The sequence below is a fragment of the Corylus avellana genome, chromosome 3 (genome assembly GCF_965113065.1).
Source record: "Corylus avellana chromosome 3, dhCorAvel1.hap1.2, whole genome shotgun sequence".
In the NCBI taxonomy this organism is placed as follows: Eukaryota; Viridiplantae; Streptophyta; class Magnoliopsida; order Fagales; family Betulaceae; genus Corylus; species Corylus avellana.
This window is the reverse complement of record NC_142492.1, coordinates 8,872,265-8,890,022: the sequence shown is the minus strand read 5'-3', so window position 1 is coordinate 8,890,022 and position 17,758 is coordinate 8,872,265. Positions and strand designations below refer to the sequence as shown.

Here is a 17,758-nt window from a genome sequence, read left to right as displayed (position 1 = left end):
TTGTGACCCCACCAAAACCGTTGCATAAGTGTGTTTAACTCCTTACATAGAGAAGTAGGGAGTAAAAACACGCTCATACAATATGTTGGTATTGCCTGAACCACCGCCTTAAGTAAAATTTCTTTCCCGGCTTGGGATAGAAATTTTGTCTTCCAATCATTTAGGCGGTTCCATACTCTATCTTTTATTCCCTTAAAAGCTTTGTAGCGTGACCTCCCCACCATCGTAGGAAGCCCTAGGTATTTCTCATAGCATTGGGTAGCCTTTAAGCCTGATAGTCTAGTAATCTCCTCCTTCTTTTCCAGGCTAGTATTGCGAGAGAAGAAAAGGGACGTCTTCTCTTTGTTCAATTTTTGCCCCGAAGCCATTTCATATTCCTCCAACACTTTGGTGAGTCTTCGCCACTCAACCGAATTAGCCTTACAAAACAAAAGGCTATCGTCCGCAAAGAACAAGTGGCTCAACCTTGGTCCTTTCTTGGAAGTAGGTACCCCGGTGATAACCCCCAATCTTTCCGCCTTACTTAGCATAGAACTGAGTGCCTCCGCACATAATAGAAATAGATAAGGTGACAAAGGATCACCTTGTCTAATCCCTCTGCTTGGAAGTATACACCCCACCGTTGCCCCGAGATGACATTTAATTGATTGATTATATATATACAAAATTTTTGCCTTATTACCAAAAAGAAAAAAAAAATTCCAATGTTTGCATATATAAGGAATATTGATTTAAGCATCTAGTGACAAGCTCAAGCCAAAAAAAAAATAATAATAATAAAGCATTTCGTGAGAAGCAAGGGAATTACCCAGGCAGAAGAAACGGCAAATTGAAAAGCATTTCGTTAAAGAGTTGAATACTTTGAATATACAAGATGTAGCACATACGTATTACTTTATAAAAACAACCCAATTCAATTTGTAACTTCATAAACTCATAATTTTAGTAGAAAATTGGTTCATGTTTGTAGCAGCCTTGTAATTTAGAAAAATGCATAAAGTGTACATATCAGAACAATACCTTAACCAATACTATCAAGATTTTTTTTTTTTTTTTTTTAAATAGCAATTTTTCTTTTCTTTTCTGCATTTCCATTTTCTCTTTCTCTGCAATTGAGGCTGTGTCGAGCAGAAAGCAGTACGGCTTTGGTTGTAATTTTTTCAAATCTGTAGATGAGATGAAGCATTTGGTAAGAAACAATGGCTTACTCTCTAAAGCAAGGGAAGTAGCTGCCACCTGCCAGGTTCACTCCAACAACACTAGCTAGTATATGGACCAGCATCGATCTTTAATTTATGCATTGATTTGAACCCAAATTCTTCTCAAAAGTTTCTCCAAGAGAGAAAAGACGAATCATTCACATGATCTATTTTTGGATAATTATGAACATTGTCATCATTAATCTAGTTTTCAAAAATTGTAATGATGTCAATCTTTGCTTATACAACAATGAACAATATGCATACCTTATCATTATGGCTGGAGAACTTAGAGTAAAACTCTGGTCGTTTGATTAATTGTGAGTTTCAATTTCAGCAAACAAGTGTGCAAGCATATATATGAACTACTAGAGTGTTAGATATAAGAGATTCGAGCAAAAAATGGTAATGATTTCATTACATAATACAATTATTCTGGAAATTCTAGTTTTTTGAATAAACTATTATTGAATTAAAAGAAGAAAAAAAAAAAACAATATACAAAGAGGGAGACCATACCAACAACCCACAAGAAAGAAACACAACAAAAACCAAACAGTAAAGTATTACAAACAGCCCAACCGATTATTTGTTCCAAATAACACATTCGGGGTGAGCGGAAAAGTCGCATTTTGCACAATAATAGAACCAATGGTTTGGATCTCTTTCTTTTTCACAAATTAGACAATAATATTCTTCAAAATTGTCTTCAGCAGTGTAAGTGAGCTTGAGGAAATGTGTATCATATTTATGTTTTGCTACTAGTGGAAGATTTGCACATCTAATTCCCAAAATGAAATCGCAGTTGGTGCATACGAATGCATACTTCTTTCTGTCCTGACGACAAGCATTGCATTTTTTGTCGTCTTTAGAATCTAGAGTGAAGAAAAGAGAATGCTGATGACCTTCGTGTTTAAGAGTTTTCGGAATTGAGCCACATTGAACACAAATGAGCTTCCAAGAACAACGGTCACATTTGTACGTGAAGCCACTACTATCACTCAAACAAATTAAACAATGGAACCTATAAAAATTTGAGGAGAGGGTGAGTGGGTGAAAGTTATGAAGTCGGTATTGCTCAATTCTTCTGGGAAGTTTAGCGCATGGAGTATGAAGAAAGAAATTGCATTGCGCACAGCTGTAAAATGGGACCAAAATTATGAATTCCATACACACCCCACAAAACTTATCATCTTTGATATTCTCATCGCAGATGACTAACTTATGTTGGTGATAGAAATGTTCGATCTCCCCAATGTGAGGTCCTTCGTCCTCTGCTTGATTGTGCGCTTTGATCAAATGAGTTGCAAGGTCAATGGATTTGTTGGGCACCAATTCACTAGATGTAGGCGACTCCCCGTACATATTCCTAAAACCTCTTAAGCATTCTGTATGGAAAATATCATTACATTCATGACAATAGTAAACTGCATATTTTGTATTCACCTTGTTATCACAGAATTTACAGAACATGTCTTCGCTCTTCTTGATTTCATTAGGAGAATAGATAAGGTTGAGAAGGTGATTGTGTTGCTTAATTTTGAAGATGCGTGGAATGTTAGCACATCTATAGTGAACCAAGATTTTGCAGATACCACATAGGTAGGCGAAGTTTTTGATTTCATTTCCACAAGCATCGCAAATGGAGTGGATCTGCCTTGAGATGGAGAAGAATTGGTGGTGGTGGCAATCATTAGGATTTGTTGGGAAGGTGTTAATACATTTGATGCAGAGTTGGAAATCACAAGAATCACAACTGTAAAAGAAAGCGCTATTGTAAGATGTACAACAAGCAAAACATTGACATTGACCTGGCTGACAGAGAGAAAGAGTATGGTCTGGGTGTAGAGGGTGGTTTATCTCATAAGATAGTTGGGCGCATGAATCATGAATGACGAAGCTGCATTTAGATTTGGGGCATTTGTAGGCGGCACCCAATACTGGTTGGTCGCACCCCCAGCAAACAACTTGCCTGTTGCCTTCATTTTCTAGGTTTTTTGTGAACTCCAAGTAATGATTTCTAGAACGGAAGGGGTGAACGGGGCGGTTACAACATTCAACACAATGGTAGAGGACATTACCTGATCGGTAGCAAAAGCAGCAAACAAGTTTCTTCTCACCCTCTTCTTGACCTTCTGAAGAATGAAGAGGGGAATGATCTCTTTCTCTTGGGAGCAAGTGGTGCCCTTCATAATAAGTAGGGGTGCAAAGGCGGTTACGGTTAGCGGTTAGTGGCAATAACCGCTAACCGTAACCGCCCTAGCGGTTAGTAAATTTCACTAACCGCAACCGCTAACCGCCTAGCGGTTAACGGTTAGCGGTTAGTGAAATAGATAACCGTCCGCTAACCGCTTTTTTAAAATTGAGCTTTTTTTTTTGGACTTTTTTTTACCCTCATTTTTTTTTCTTGTATTTTTAATATCTTCTTGGGCCCAATTGCTATAAATATTTGAATTGTCATTGGATCATATGATTAAGTGTTGATCTTATAAACTTACAAACAAACAAAAATACTTCAATTGTAGTTATAAGTAACACATTGTTTAATCCAATGTCAATTACTTAATTTGATATTATATGAATCACATTGTCATTGTCATTGTACATGAATAATTGATTAAGTATTGGAATTGTAATTTGATCATATAGTTAAATATTTATCTTATACATTTATATTATTCAATATGCATATAATATAACTATAAGCAATTATATATATATATATATATATATATATATATATATATATATATATATATATATATATATATATAATTCAAAATTGTTCAAAATTGTTAATTTTCTTTTTTTTTTTTTCTTTCAAAAAATGGTTAAATTTCTTTTTCTAAAAAATGTTCAAAAAATACATTAATACTTCAATTGTGATTATAAGTAACACATTGTTGAATCTAATGTCAATTACTTAATTTGATATTATATAATCATATAGTCTCATTAAATTATATCATATGATTCATATGATTAATTATTTAAATTCTTATCAAATTTACTTATAATCTTTTTTCTTTGAATTGAACTTAATATCTAATAGTAAATGGTAATGTTCAAACTCCTAAATCCTAAATTCCTAAAGTATCTAATAATGCTTTAATTAAATTGTAGACTTGTAGTTATAAGTAACATATTGTTTAATTCAATTGAATCAATTGTGATTATCATTGTACATGAATCATATGATTAACTTGTAGACTTATGACTTATGAGTTATGTCATATTATATATGTATTATTTATTATTATATAATCATATGATTTAATGATCAAGTCATCATGTGATATAATCATATCAATTATAGTGATAATATATAAATTACTAAAATTATAATGATAATACATTAATACTTAAATTATGTTTATAAGTAACACATTGGTCATTGTTTAATCTAATGTCAATTACTTAATTTGATATTATACGAATCATATCATCATTGTACATTAATAATATGATTCACTTAAAGTCTTGAATAAAGTATTTGAATTGTCATTGAATCATATGATTAACTATTGATATTATACATTTATATTATTCATATACATATGTAGACTTATATAGACTTATAGGTTTATAACATACATTGGAAATAAGTCTCTAGATATTTAATTGTTGTATTAGTATGAATTAGTATACTTATGAGTTATGTCATATTATATATGTATAATTTGTTATTATATAATCAAATGATTTAATAATCAATCTCATGTGATATAATCATATAAATTATAGTGATAATATATATTAATACTCAAATTGTGATTTAATTATTTTTTAAAAAAAATTGTGATTTAATGATCAAGTGATTATATGATATAATCATATAAATTATAGTGATAATATATTAATACTCAAATTGTGATTTAATTATTTTTAAAAAAAATTGTGATTTAATGATCAAGTGATTATGTTATATGTATAATTATAAAAATATATTATATAAAAAGGCGGTTAGCGGTTAGCGGTTACGGTTAGTAGACCCAATAACCGCTAACCGCTAACCGCTAGGCGGTTATGGCGGTTAGGCGGTTAGCGGTTAATGCGGTTAAACGGTTAGGCGGTTAGGCGGTTGGCGGTTATAGCGGTTAGCGGTTAGCGAGCGGTTAAAAACCGCCCGCCTTTGCACCCCTAATAATAAGGAGAAAATGAATGAGTGCACACTCTCATGATACCTAATGTGAATCCCATCTCTCTGTTTCAGAGTAGTGAAAACACAAAACCAAGAGGTAGTGGTGGTTAGAACTGAATTGAGATAATTGTGGGAGATATATATAGATGCTGATATATAGTATAGAAAATGTTAGGTATTCTTTAGTGTTTTTTTGGTGTTATTCTAACTGCAATGTGACTTTTAAAATCTTCATTAAATATATAGAGGTACCGTAAACATTTCTATTTATTTTATTATATATTTATTTGGTAACAACTTACTTGGTGGGTCCCCCACCTGTTTCCTATTCAATTTCACCGGGCATACATGCAAAAGGTAATTATTCTACTCAAAACTTTTTTTCAATCCAACTCTCAACATGAATTCCAATGTGAGTTGGGTTGCAAGCCAAACATGAATATATATATAGTTTATATATATATATATATATATATATATATATATTAACAAACAATTCAAAATACAAAATATTAAAAAATTTCAAATAATAGAGTATTCGTTCTTCGGCTTAACCTTTATATATATAAAAGAAGCAATTTTATAGATGTAAATATGAGTAAGGAATTGGTTTGTGTTGATTTTGGGCAATTATACGATTGCATTTTATATATATATAATTGCCCAAAATCAACACAAACCAATTCCTTACTCATATTTACATCTATAAAATTGCTTCTTTTAATTTCAACTTTTGATTCGTTCGTTCATTGTAGGTGCGCATAGAATTTTGTCCAACGTCACTTTACTAATATCTACTGCAAATATCTTTTTTTTTTTTTTTTTTTTTTTTTGGGAAAAAAAACTGTGTAGCTTTCATTAAATAATTAGTCGTGAAGAGGAGAAATTTTCTCGCTCTCAATAGTATCATGGATACAATCAGGTGTAATCCCGACCCAATCTCTATCCACATCAATTTTTGTTGCCACCTTTGCTAAAGTGTGAGCAGCAACATTCCCACTCCTATTGACATATACACACTTCCACCTTGGGAACGTTTGTAAGATCTGCCTAGTATCCTGCACAAGGTGTCCAAAACGGTTGCCACAGTCTGCATCAGAGTTAATGGCTTCTACAACATTCTTAGCGTCACCTTCCAGAATAATTGCTTGACCTCCCAATTCTTGACACAAACTTGCTGCCTTTAGTGATGTGAGAGCTTCCCCTGCTGTTGGGTCAATAAGTCCCTGTCTCATTAAGCACCTTGCTGCCACTACTTCTCCTTTAGTGTCTCTAACCACAATGCCCATACCCATGCGTCTGCTTGCTCTGTCCACTGCAAAATCCCAATTGGCCTTCCACCAATGTATCGGCGGTTTAGACCACACCATTATGGGTGGAGCTTGATGTATAGCAATTTGTGTCGCCAAAACTTCTTGGGCCCGGTTGAACTCCTCCGTGGAGGCCTGGACTTCGCGTACAATAATATTTGGAGGAGTAAGCTCTTCACCTGCAGTAAAGCTTAGGGATATCGACTACAAAAAAAATGACATTTTCTGACGTGGCTACAGTATAAGTTTTTTTGCCACGTCAGCAATTTTCTGACGGGTGAATTTTAAAACGTCAGAAAATAATTTTCTAACGTGTGAACAGTGGCACGTCAGAATTTTCTGACGTGTCTGTTTTGACACGTCAGAAAATTCTGACGTGCTAAAAATTGGAACGTCTGGAAAATTTTAACGATTTTAAATATTTAAAAATTATTTATTTTCTGACGTGGCAAAAGTTACCACGTCAGAAAAATTCTGACGTGTCGGACTGCCACGTCAGAAAATTCTGACGTGGTGAATTGCCACGTCAGAAAATTCTGACGTGGCATTGTGCCACGTCAGCATTTTCTGACGTGGTAATTCACCACGTCAGAAAATATATTTAAATATATTATTATATATATATGTGCAGATATTTTTTTTTTCAAATAATTTTTTTTAGAGTGATTTCCTGACGTGCCAGGTGTAGCACGTCAGAAATTTCTGACGTGCAACACCTGGCACGTCAGGAAATTTTCAGAAATTTCCTCTAGCCATCCTGGCGGGCGTTTGAATTTTGAATTTTTTTGTTTTTTATCTTGTCTTTCCCCAGCGCGCCATGCCTCCTCATTTGTTTTTCCCACTCCCTCAATATATCTCCCTTCTGTCCACAGATTGAAGAAAGCCGAAGAAGGAGAAGACAAAGAAAAGGCCGGAGAAGAGAAGAAGAAAAAGAAAAAGAAAAAGAAAGGGAGAAGATCAGAAGAAGAGAAGAAGAGAAGAAGAAAAAGAAAAAGAAAAAGAAAGGGAGAAGAGAAGAAGAGGAGAAGCTGCAAAAGAAAAAGAAAGGGATAAGAGAAGAAGAGGAGAAGCAGAAGAAAAAAAAACAAAAGGAGAAGATCAGAAGAAGAAGAGGAAGAAGAAGAGAAAATTAGAAGAGAGAGAAAGAAAAATGAGAGCTCACCATGGTGCAGATCGTGCAGATTGATCTGTGTTGGAGAAACACAGATCTGCACGTACGGCAGCGTGAGGGAGCTGCCGTGCGTGCAGAGGAATTCAAAAAAAAAAAAAAATAATTTAATTAATTAATAATTAAAAATTCCAGAAAAAAAAAATTAAAAAAAAAATTATTTAATTTTTATTTAATTTTTTAATTTTCTGACGTGTGTCAGAACTACCACGTCAGAAAATTTTCTGACGTGGCAGAAATGACACGTCAGAAAATTTTCTGACGTGTCATTTCTGCCACGTCAGAAAAATTCTGACGTGGCAAAAATGCAACGTCAGAAAAATTTTCTGACGTGTTGCCTAGTCACACGTCAGGAAATTTTTTTTCCTGACACCTACGTTTCTGACACTCGACACGCGTCAGAAACGACCCGTCAGAAAAATTTCCTGACGTGTCGGACACTGGAACACGTCAGGAAACTCATGTCAGGAAAAAATGGTTTTTTTGTAGTGATCAAACCCTTATTTTTAAGGAATAAATCTCATTTTTTATTATTTATATTTTGTTTTGTTGCATTTAATAGTCTATATAATGCAACATCATTTAAAATTTTAAATGACGTGACAACATATTTATCAAGTGATACTATATACACCATTAGATATGTAAAATTGAATCTAAGCCATCGTCCTAATCCTATTTTTAAATATCATGCTCATCAATGTAACATTTTCTTCGAAATAAGGATTTAAATGCCTTGTTTAGGCACATTTTAACTTAGGATGTTACACACTAAAACACCTGTGATAAAATCGCAATTGGTGCATACGAATACATAATCCTTGTTGTCCATAGAAAAAGCGTTGCATTTTCTATTAGCATCTAGAGCAATGAAAAAGGAGTGCTGGTCATAACTTTCGTGTTTAAGGGTTTTTGAAATTGAACATCAAAGATGTCCCCACACCAAGCAAGGTCACATTTGTAGGTGAAATCGTGATGATGACGAGAACAAATATCACCAAAGAACACGCCACTCTTAGTAGATGCTCGTGGGAGGAGAGTGATTGTGAGAAAGTAATAAAGTTGATGCTTTTCAATCTTTGGGAGGAGTTTAATACATTGAGTATGGAAAAAAGAAGTCATATTTATTAATGAAATTACTATAAACCCATACTTATCTTCCATCTTACTATCATTCGATTCCAACACTATTATCTTGTTCTCCACCTTTCTCTAAAAAGAGATCTTTAATTAGTATTAAGAAGTTTAGAGTTTAGAGGACAATTTTGACTCAAAAAATGATCGCTCTAACTTATCATACACAAAAGTTCGGGACTAACATAGATGCAAAGCTGCTTTGTATTTTGTGAATGCCACAAAAGTTGATCAAAGCCTGATTGAAGATGTATCTAATTATTCAAATCCAAGAGGCAAGAAATGTTGACTTGCCTTGCACTCACCCACTACTTATATGCTTAGAAAAAGTTAACTTGGCTTGGATTCATGAAAAATATCATGATAAGATTCTTTACATTTCTCTTATTAATATGTTGTTACTATAATGATATTCTTCTTATGAACACCAAAATGTGGTGAATTTTCTTTTAAACTTACTTTTTTTTTTTTTTTTTTTTGTTGGTGGGCAGACGAAAAAAAATTCCTAAATGTAAATCTAATGAAAATGCAAAAGCAAGCTTAGAATTGTTGGTGTACACAAAGAATCAAATCTTAGTTTGAGTGTAAAGTAGGGTACTGCATCATGTGATAAAAAGCAAGCGAAGTGTAAGTATGAATATGAATATGAATATGTATGAGACGACATTTAATTGGTTGATTATATATTTACAAAATTTGCCTTATTACAACAAAAATTCCAATGTTTGCATAAGGAATAATTTAAGCATCTAGTAAGAAGCTCTAGGCAAAAGAAACAACATTTCGGGCTTGTTTAGGATTGCGTTTGAGGTGCATAAAAGTGTTTTTAACATTCAAAAAGTCTGTTTCAAGAAAAAAGTATTCATTTAGTTAAAAAATTAAAAGCGTTTTTAAGGGTCCAAAAAGCTTAAAAATGGTCAAAACGCACTTTTGGCAAAAATTTAAAAATAAAGCTTTTGCCCAAAAAACTCTTTTAAACTTAAAAACTCAATTTGTCAAATGTAATCCCAAACACGCTCGTGTGAAGTAAAGGAACCGAGGCATAATAAATAACCTTAACGTGTAAACCATCTCAACTTTTTCTTTTTCTTTTTTTATTTTTTAATTTTTAATTTATCCTTTTCTATATGCAACGAGAGATCACACTAGAAGCAAAGGTCACAATGATTGAACTTTCCTTTGTGGCCTTAGTTGGGCTTCTTTGACTTTGAAAGATGGGCTAATGTGGGCTTACTTAGAGTCCGACCCACCAAGTGAGCTTCTTGGAATATTGGGTCATTGTTGAGTCTCTTGTCTGTGTGTGCTGGCCCATTATTAGATAGCTGGGGATGTTAATTAGGCCTTTGGCTCTCTCATAATTTTTGCTAAAAAAATCAGTTCATATACAAACTTAAAACCATTCTTAACTTAAACACAAACATTACAACCCAAAATTATGTTTTGACACTTGAATTTTCCAACCCAAAAAATAAAACGTAACAATAATAATGATTATTTCTATGGATAGAACACACAATTTCATATTGAACCCAACAGATATTAAATTCCTTTCTATGGATAGAAAACACAATTTCATATTTACTTAGTGCCAATATTTTTGTTTGCTCCGCACTGATAAGTGTTACGTGAATTTGTTAATTGAGATGGTAGTTTGTGTCTCACTATCACGTCCGCTACAATAAAATTTAAGGATTAAATGCAATTTTAATAACTTTAATTAGGGTTAAATTGAAATAGTTGTCTCAGTTTCAAAATGTGTCACAAATAGTACTTATCATTAGGCTAAATACCAACTTGATATTTATGTCCACATTCCATCAAATTTTTTAACAGAGCTCTACCTCACCATACTTAAAAACGTGACATTATTTATATATGCCACATATTTAAGTTAACTCAATATATCATATGACGTGGTCATATATCAAATGTGATACCTATGTTTTTTGTGCCATTTGGTGCCACATTGACTACAAAAAGTAATGAAAAATTAGTAACTCCCCTCCCCCCCACCCCCCCTCCTAAAGACAAAAAATTTGGACAAAATTGGAGGTGGCCAGATCAGCCAGGTTCATAGCTCGGATTGAGATCCCCAGCAATAACTTGGGAATTGCCAAGGAGTTTTTTTGTTAATCTCAACCGTCCAATGTCATCTAATGGCTACCAATATGCCACGTGTCCCACTAAAAAAATAATAATAAAATATTATTTAAATTTAAAAAATAAATATAAACTAAAATAATAAACAAATAAAAAAAGAAAATAAATTATTAAAAAAGATGGGGTGGTTCGGCCCATTAGGGGTGGCTGACCACCCCATCTCAACCTAGGTGGCCACCCCCTAGGGCCAAACTCAAAAAAACAAAATTTGGGTTTGGCCCTAGGCCACCCCCAAGGGCCGGTTGGGGGTGGCCATCTCAGCCTAGGTGGCTACTCCCTAGGGCCAAACCCAAAAAAATAAAATTTGGGTTTGGCCATAAGGGGTGGCCGAACCACCTAATCTTTTTTAATAATTTATTATTTTAGTTTATATTTATTTTTAAAATTTAAATAATTTTTTATTTTTTATTTTTAATAAGACGCGTGGCATGTTGGTAGCGGTCGAATAACAAGACGGCTGAGATTAACAAAAAATAAAAAAATAAAATAAAAAATTAATGATAAATTCTCCGGCTATTGCCGGTGATCCCGATCCTCATAGCTCAGCCAGGTGACTATCAGTCTCACAGTCTCACTCTGAAAAATCTCACAGCTATGGCTATGACCACCTTACTCTACCCTCAAAATCCTCTCTTTCTCCACAAACCCACGAAACCCATTTCCTCTTCAACTCCAAAGTCCCAACCCCAAACACATGGAACATTGCAAACCAAGCGTACCAATTGGGGTGCCATCCAGAATCCGAGGGCCATGGTGGCTCTATTAGGAGCGGGTTTGGCACTGACCCTCGTGGGACCCGCCTCAGCTGCGGAGCTACCCTCACTGCAACTCACTGAGCCCGCCAACGCTCTCTCCTTGCCCACCTGGGCCGTGCACGTGTCCAGTGTGGTCGAATGGTGAGCGGTTTCTCTCATATTCTGGCGCATTTGTTAATTGGCTCTGAGAATTTGCTCTCAATTTCGTAGATTTTATCTGGTTTTGCTTTCTATCACTTTGGTTGCTGAAAGAAGGAAGGATTTATGCTTTCTGTGGTTCATTCCCAAAGCCTAACCAAAAAGTTAGCAACTTTTCTTAGTCAAATAGTTTTTATTAGGCTTTTTTTTTTCCAAAATATTGAGTTGGATTGTCTCAGCAGCCACATTTTGATAATTGTATGCGGTGTTAATGGGAATCGAAAACTGTCTTTTAAGTTACTGCCCGTTTGGTTGCTAAGAAATGCAAGTATGATGTTTGCTTTGCGTCTTTTGTTGAAATCTAACTTAAGTAGTTAATATATTTTATTAATGATTTTTTTTTTTTCTCAAAGGATTACAGCAATGGCTTTGGTGTGGCAATATGGGGAGCAATCCGGGTATGAATCTTGGAAAGGACTCTCCTGGGGTATGGTGAGTTATTGTTCCATGTCTTGCAATATTGACTATCCAGATGCGCTATCATCAATGGAAAAGTATTTGTAATTGTTATATGGACAAATTTTTCTTGATGAAGTTTGACCTTGTGGTGATCATTTCTATTAAGTGACTTTAGCTAGCAGTTTATATTTCAAGCATATATTGGTTCGCGGTTAATGAATGAATTTTCATAATATCTTACAATATCATGAATGGTAATATGGTATTGCCTTGAAAGTTTTGCCAAATCGCATTTTCTGCATTGTGTCAAATATTCTAAGTATAAATAATGGTGAGGTGATTGTTCCAATTTGTCAATAGCATTTAAAGGTACAAGCTAACTTTTTAGAATTGAGTCAATTGCAATGGACATGTAGTTCCGATTGCCTGAAGTTTTAATCTCTGCTCAACTCAACTCAACAAGGCCTTGATCATAATGACATAGGTAGAGTTAAACTTGGTCCTATTGCTATGAGAAACAAAGTGGACGTAATTCAGTTGTTATATGCATATAAACAGTGGGATGTCCAAATACCCCCGTTTCTAATATAAATAAATAGAGATCGGGATTTGATCCACGAGAGCTCCTTTCTCCCTTGGGAGGATGCATTGTTGTTTACTATCATTAAGTTGCATTTTATTATTTATCCAAATTGTAGGTGATGCTTGTTTCTTTTGTAGATTCATTATTTATGATTGATAATTGGTTTGAGCAGGTACCCCTGTTAGGTGGAGCATTTTGTGCATGCACATGGCATTTCTTTTATAACTCTGAGTCTCTTGAGGTAGGAAGGTTGCATATTCTTGAGTCTCTTGTTGATCTATAAGAGCTGCTTTCTCCCTTGAGCGGTTACTTCATCGTTTACTATTGTTAAGTTTGCATTATTTTCTTTCTCCAAATTGTAAGTGATGCTTGTCGCTTTTATAGAGTTGTTATTAATATGATAAATAATTGATTGGTTCAGGAAACCCTGCTTGTTGGAGCATTTTGTGCATGCACATGGCATTTCTTTATGACACTTTTTTTTTTTTTTTAAAGTACATTTCTTTATAACTCTGTATATTTTTTTTATGAGGAACATATTGTTGAATTGCTTTTATGCAAAATTTTGGTTGTATTGATGAACAAGTAACCATTGAAATCTTAGCCTATGATACTTAGTGATGATAGACATTTCTTTAACACTTGTTGTGAATATAGATTATGGGGCTAAGAGTTTATGTTGATTTGCTCTGTGGTTCCATATCCTCCACAAGCTCAGTTCTTAAAATGCTGCAGTAACTTATATGCTCTGTAAGGTTTTACGTCCTGGCTCAATTTGGTTGACACCAGCATGGTATTAACAACTTCAAACTGTTGTGAAGCCTACCCAATCCAAGTAATTCTGAAATGACGAGCCCTACCCCAGTTTTATGGCCACCCTGTTATTATGTTATGACCAAACCTACCCAAGTAATTTGTAAGTGTGACTGCAAGCTAGCTCAGAAATTGCTTTCTCTTTGAATCAACACTTGGTGCATGCTTGCCACGAATGGCTAGGACAATTTTTTTAGTGCTTCTGGCGCATCTGCTTAAGCCATCTCCTTTAGATAATTGCCATTGGATAAGCTCTGTTATATTATACCTTGAACTATTTTATTTATTCATTCAATGACCTTTACTACAAACTCCTAACGTTGGACAAATTCATAGATCATTCCAAAATTTTCCCCTTCATCTTTTAGTTGATTATGATGTGAATGAGCTTTAAAATAGAATATGTAAAACGACTCGGATGTTTCTCATGAGGTGCAGGTATTGGTGGCTCTTCAAGCAGCATTAACAGTTATAGGTAATGCCACGATGTGTATTGCTGCATTCCGAATATACAAATCATCAGAAGATAGCTCCAAGAATATCTGAAAGTTTCTGTACCTGCATACCTATATATGTGCCTTAATAAACCAAATTTTCTGTCTTCTGCCTCCCTGTTGGATAGGTTATATTCTTTTTCTTTATAATTTTTCGGGTTATATACCTAATATCTCCCTGGGGTTTACAAACTTTACTTTTACCCCCTGTGATTTCATTTTTTTCACAGGAGGTTCCTGTGGTTTTGATAAATGACAAAGTTAGTCCATCCGTTAGTTGACCGTTAGGAATTCTACGTGGACTAATCAGATGCTGACACGTGGCACCTACTTAATTTTTTTAATTTTTTTTTAAAATTTTAAAAAAAAAGTATTTAAAATAAAAAAATTGGGGGTGGCTCTTGGCCATTTGGGGGTGGCCATCTGGCCGGATGGGGGTGGCTGAAACCACCCCCAGTGGGTGCAAGCCACCCCCAGTACCCACTGGGGGTGGGTTTCGGCCACCCCCTTGGAGGCTCGGCCACCCCCAATTTTTTTTTCCTTTTTTTTTTAAAAAAAATATATATATATATATATATATATATATATATATATATATATATATATATATATATATATACATTTTTTTTAATTTTAAAAAAAAATTAAGTATGTGCCACGTGTTAGCATCTGATTGGTTCACGTGGAATTCCTAACGGCCAACTAACAGATAGACTAACTTGGTCATTTATCAAAACCACAGGGACTTCCTGTGATAAAAATGAAATCCCAAGATATATATATATATATATATATATATATATATATATATATATATACATTTTTTTTAATTTAAAAAAAAAAAAATTAAGTATGTGCCACGTGTTAGCATCTGATTGGTTCACGTGGAATTCCTAACGGCCAACTAACAGATGGACTAACTTGGTCATTTATCAAAACCACAGGGACTTCCTGTGATAAAAATGAAATCCCAAGAGGTAAAAATAAAGTTTGTAAACCCCAGGAAGGTATTAGGTATTTAACCCTAATTTTTAAGAGAAAAAGGACCTGTTTTTAGAACTACTAATAGTAGTTTATCTTCTGTGATGTGTGCAGGAAACTAAACACAACTTGCTGGAAGCTTCCTTATTTATGATGAAGTTGTTGGAAGTAGTGTCAAGAGTCTGATGCCAGCATGCGTTGTTGAGCTGATCTAATTGTTTGTTTGAAGCTGTAACTATGATAATGAAAGTTTCCCTTTTGTGCCTGGTGAGCTTTGTCAATCGAGGGCTTGACGGACATGAGCCCTGTACCATGTATATAAGTAACCACTTTTATAGAATATTATAGAATTGCCGCATTTGTAGACTTTCTAAAGTTTATTATTTACGTTTTCCCACTGATCTGGTGTACTTTTGTATAGTTGTTGTTTTGAATGATTGCACGTGATCAATCATCAAACCATATCAGTGAAATTTCCTTCAACTGCAAGCATGTGAATCTTATTCTGCCGCTTGTTAAATAATAAATATTTCAATCATGGGCGCTTGACATGGTACATTCAAGGACACTGATAGAACAAAATGGATGGGATTCCCGCAATTTGGACAGCCCTACAACGTGGAGGGTTGTGGGACTCAATTATTCCAGGCAGCCCAGGGTGCAGGGTTTATCTGCCTTGGGCAGATGGACCTTGCAATGCCCTCTTGTGGGGTTACTGACATATCGGCAATTCGTTACAGCAATTCGGACAACTAATTGTAAGAGAATCTCATTCTAACCAAATCACATGAATTTCCACTTGCAACCACTTTTCTAACTCATGGTAGAATTCGGAGCTTGAAGTGTGTGTCAAAGCTTCCAATTGCTTACCTTTTATTATACATAAATGGCTAAAAGCTTAGGGGAATTAGAGCACTAGCTACAGTTTCTCTTAGATTTTCTATAAATTATAGGAACAAAATTACTTTTTGCTTTAAGGGTTAGGATCCCATCATCCAAACTTGTTATAGCTTCGGTTGTTTTTGTTCATTCTTTCTCCTCCAGCTCAGTGGTTAATGGTTATGATCAAATGCCTGAGCCTTTTTGCAGTTTTGCACGAGTCAACTCGAATGTGCAGCCTTGTACAACCAACTGGGGGAGTTTTGAGTTCCCACACCATTAGGGCTCTTGTTGTTGGAAAAGGGTCCTCTCCATTTCAAATGAAATGGAGACTATCTATTTAGTGCATTTAGAGTGTCCATTTAGTGCATCTAGTTTCACTGAATATATAATTTACTATTTCCTTTATAAAATGCTAATTTCCGTTTTCTTTTCGTGTTTATTTAAATGCTCAAACCGTTGATCTTTACACAACATAGATGTGGCTGGGATGCAAAGTCAAAGTGTATTATTTTTCCAAACAAGATGAATCACCACCAAAAGACATTACCTAAGAGCACTTGCAATATTGAACTAGTCAAATCCTCTTTTAGCCAAAATTTGTTCAGAACTCATAAAAAGCATAGAATTTGATCCAAGCTTAATTTCATCTTTTAGCATATTTCACCATATGATTAATTATTGCTAACTCTCCAATAACATGATCCTAAAACAGAAAAGAAGAAAGCTAGAGACTCAAGAGAGGGGCAGAGAGAACATCACTTCTCTTCTTTTGATATATCTCAGTGTTTGTGAACTAGGGTAGAGGAGAAACTGTCCAAATGGGGGAACTTCTTCTGAAGCTCATACATTAAGGCTAAGTTCTCTTGGTGAAGAAGACTAGCTTTTTTCCTCAGCTTCTCATTCTCTTCAATTATACTTTTGTTCTCCAAATATAGCTTCAGGTTCTTGAGTTCCATATCCTTTTCTACCTTTTCTTCACATCCTTTCCTGCTGGTCAAACACATCCACCCACATGACTTAACAATCATAAAAGAATAGAGACATGAAAAAGGTGAAAAGTGTGAAGGATTATTCTCTCATGGGGTTTTATGTTATGATATGAAGCATATATATGTACCTGGTAAGCCTGTGAACTTGAACTTTAGATCGCTTTGATCTTTGCTTTCTTTCCAAAGACAGGACTAGACCAGATGGGATCTTCTCAATATTGTTGTTGATACACATTTTTCTTTGCTTCTTATTGCTTTTCCTATAAAAACTAGGAGCTATAGCAGAAGATTATATATGATGCTGCTGATCAGAAGGTGAATGAGTGATCAAAAGTGACAGAAGAGTGGGTTGCGATGTCCTATAAATATAGTTGGGTTTGCATTTGTGTATGTCTATATCCATGTGGTTGGCAGTAGAGAGAGAGAGAGAGAGAGAGAGAGAGAGAGATTTCTCTTCTGGCAATCATGGCTGGTGGACTCACGATTAATTGTAGAGGGCAGGGACCTGTTATCAAAAGATGAAGAGAAAAAAGTCATTGGAGAGCTAGGAAG

The 17,758-nt window shown here is 34.7% G+C and overlaps 3 protein-coding genes across 10 annotated transcripts; 1 reads left to right on the top strand and 2 right to left on the bottom strand.

Moving 5' to 3' along the window:
* Positions 1-1,784: 1,784 nt before the first annotated feature.
* Positions 1,785-6,710, bottom strand: LOC148586750 (uncharacterized). The gene is made up of 2 exons (XM_088514306.1): positions 6,257-6,710; positions 1,785-3,331 (listed from the first exon to the last, which is right to left on the bottom strand). Exons 1-2 carry the CDS (start codon positions 6,708-6,710, stop codon positions 1,785-1,787), a joined length of 2,001 nt encoding a protein of 666 aa, XP_088370432.1.
* Positions 6,711-11,610: 4,900 nt separating this feature from the next.
* On the top strand, positions 11,611-15,753 carry LOC132173398 (YCF49-like protein). 7 transcript variants are annotated; one of them, XM_059584892.2, is made up of 5 exons: positions 11,611-12,008; positions 12,419-12,497; positions 13,220-13,288; positions 14,299-14,335; positions 15,450-15,753. In XM_059584892.2, the coding sequence occupies exons 1-5, from the start codon at positions 11,707-11,709 to the stop codon at positions 15,455-15,457; spliced, it is 495 nt and encodes a 164-aa protein (XP_059440875.2). In that variant the 5' UTR covers positions 11,611-11,706; the 3' UTR covers positions 15,458-15,753. The 7 variants fall into 7 exon arrangements, with proteins under 7 accessions (XP_059440875.2, XP_088370789.1, XP_088370788.1 ...); XM_088514663.1 differs by having other exon boundaries at positions 15,427-15,753; XM_088514662.1 differs by having other exon boundaries at positions 15,424-15,753.
* A 1,005-nt stretch (positions 15,754-16,758) lies between these two features.
* On the bottom strand, positions 16,759-17,524 carry LOC132176626 (protein LITTLE ZIPPER 1-like). 2 transcript variants are annotated; one of them, XM_059588886.2, is made up of 2 exons: positions 17,335-17,524; positions 16,759-17,207 (listed from the first exon to the last, which is right to left on the bottom strand). In XM_059588886.2, the coding sequence occupies exons 1-2, from the start codon at positions 17,439-17,441 to the stop codon at positions 16,997-16,999; spliced, it is 318 nt and encodes a 105-aa protein (XP_059444869.1). In that variant the 5' UTR covers positions 17,442-17,524; the 3' UTR covers positions 16,759-16,996. The 2 variants fall into 2 exon arrangements, with proteins under 2 accessions (XP_059444869.1, XP_059444870.1); XM_059588887.2 differs by having other exon boundaries at positions 16,759-17,204.
* Positions 17,525-17,758: the final 234 nt, after the last annotated feature.

What these genes read in the sequence shown, in the direction of transcription:
- LOC132176626 (XM_059588886.2), bottom strand. Translation starts at nt 17,441, where the DNA reads ATGTGTATCAACAACAATATTGAGAAGATCCCATCTGGTCTAGTCCTG. An exon ending in CAAGTTCACAGGCTTACCAG is followed by an intron (nt 17,208 to 17,334) that starts GTACATATATAT and finishes GTGTTTGACCAG; the next exon opens with CAGGAAAGGATGTGAAGAAA.
- LOC148586750 (XM_088514306.1), bottom strand. Translation starts at nt 6,710, where the DNA reads ATGGTGTGGTCTAAACCGCCGATACATTGGTGGAAGGCCAATTGGGAT. An exon ending in GGTCGGGATTACACCTGATT is followed by an intron (nt 3,332 to 6,256) that starts GTATCCATGATA and finishes ATTCTTCAGAAG; the next exon opens with GTCAAGAAGAGGGTGAGAAG.
- LOC132173398 (XM_088514659.1), top strand. Translation starts at nt 11,707, where the DNA reads ATGGCTATGACCACCTTACTCTACCCTCAAAATCCTCTCTTTCTCCAC. An exon ending in GTGTCCAGTGTGGTCGAATG is followed by an intron (nt 12,009 to 12,418) that starts GTGAGCGGTTTC and finishes TTTTTCTCAAAG; the next exon opens with GATTACAGCAATGGCTTTGG. An exon ending in AAGGACTCTCCTGGGGTATG is followed by an intron (nt 12,498 to 13,219) that starts GTGAGTTATTGT and finishes TGGTTTGAGCAG; the next exon opens with GTACCCCTGTTAGGTGGAGC.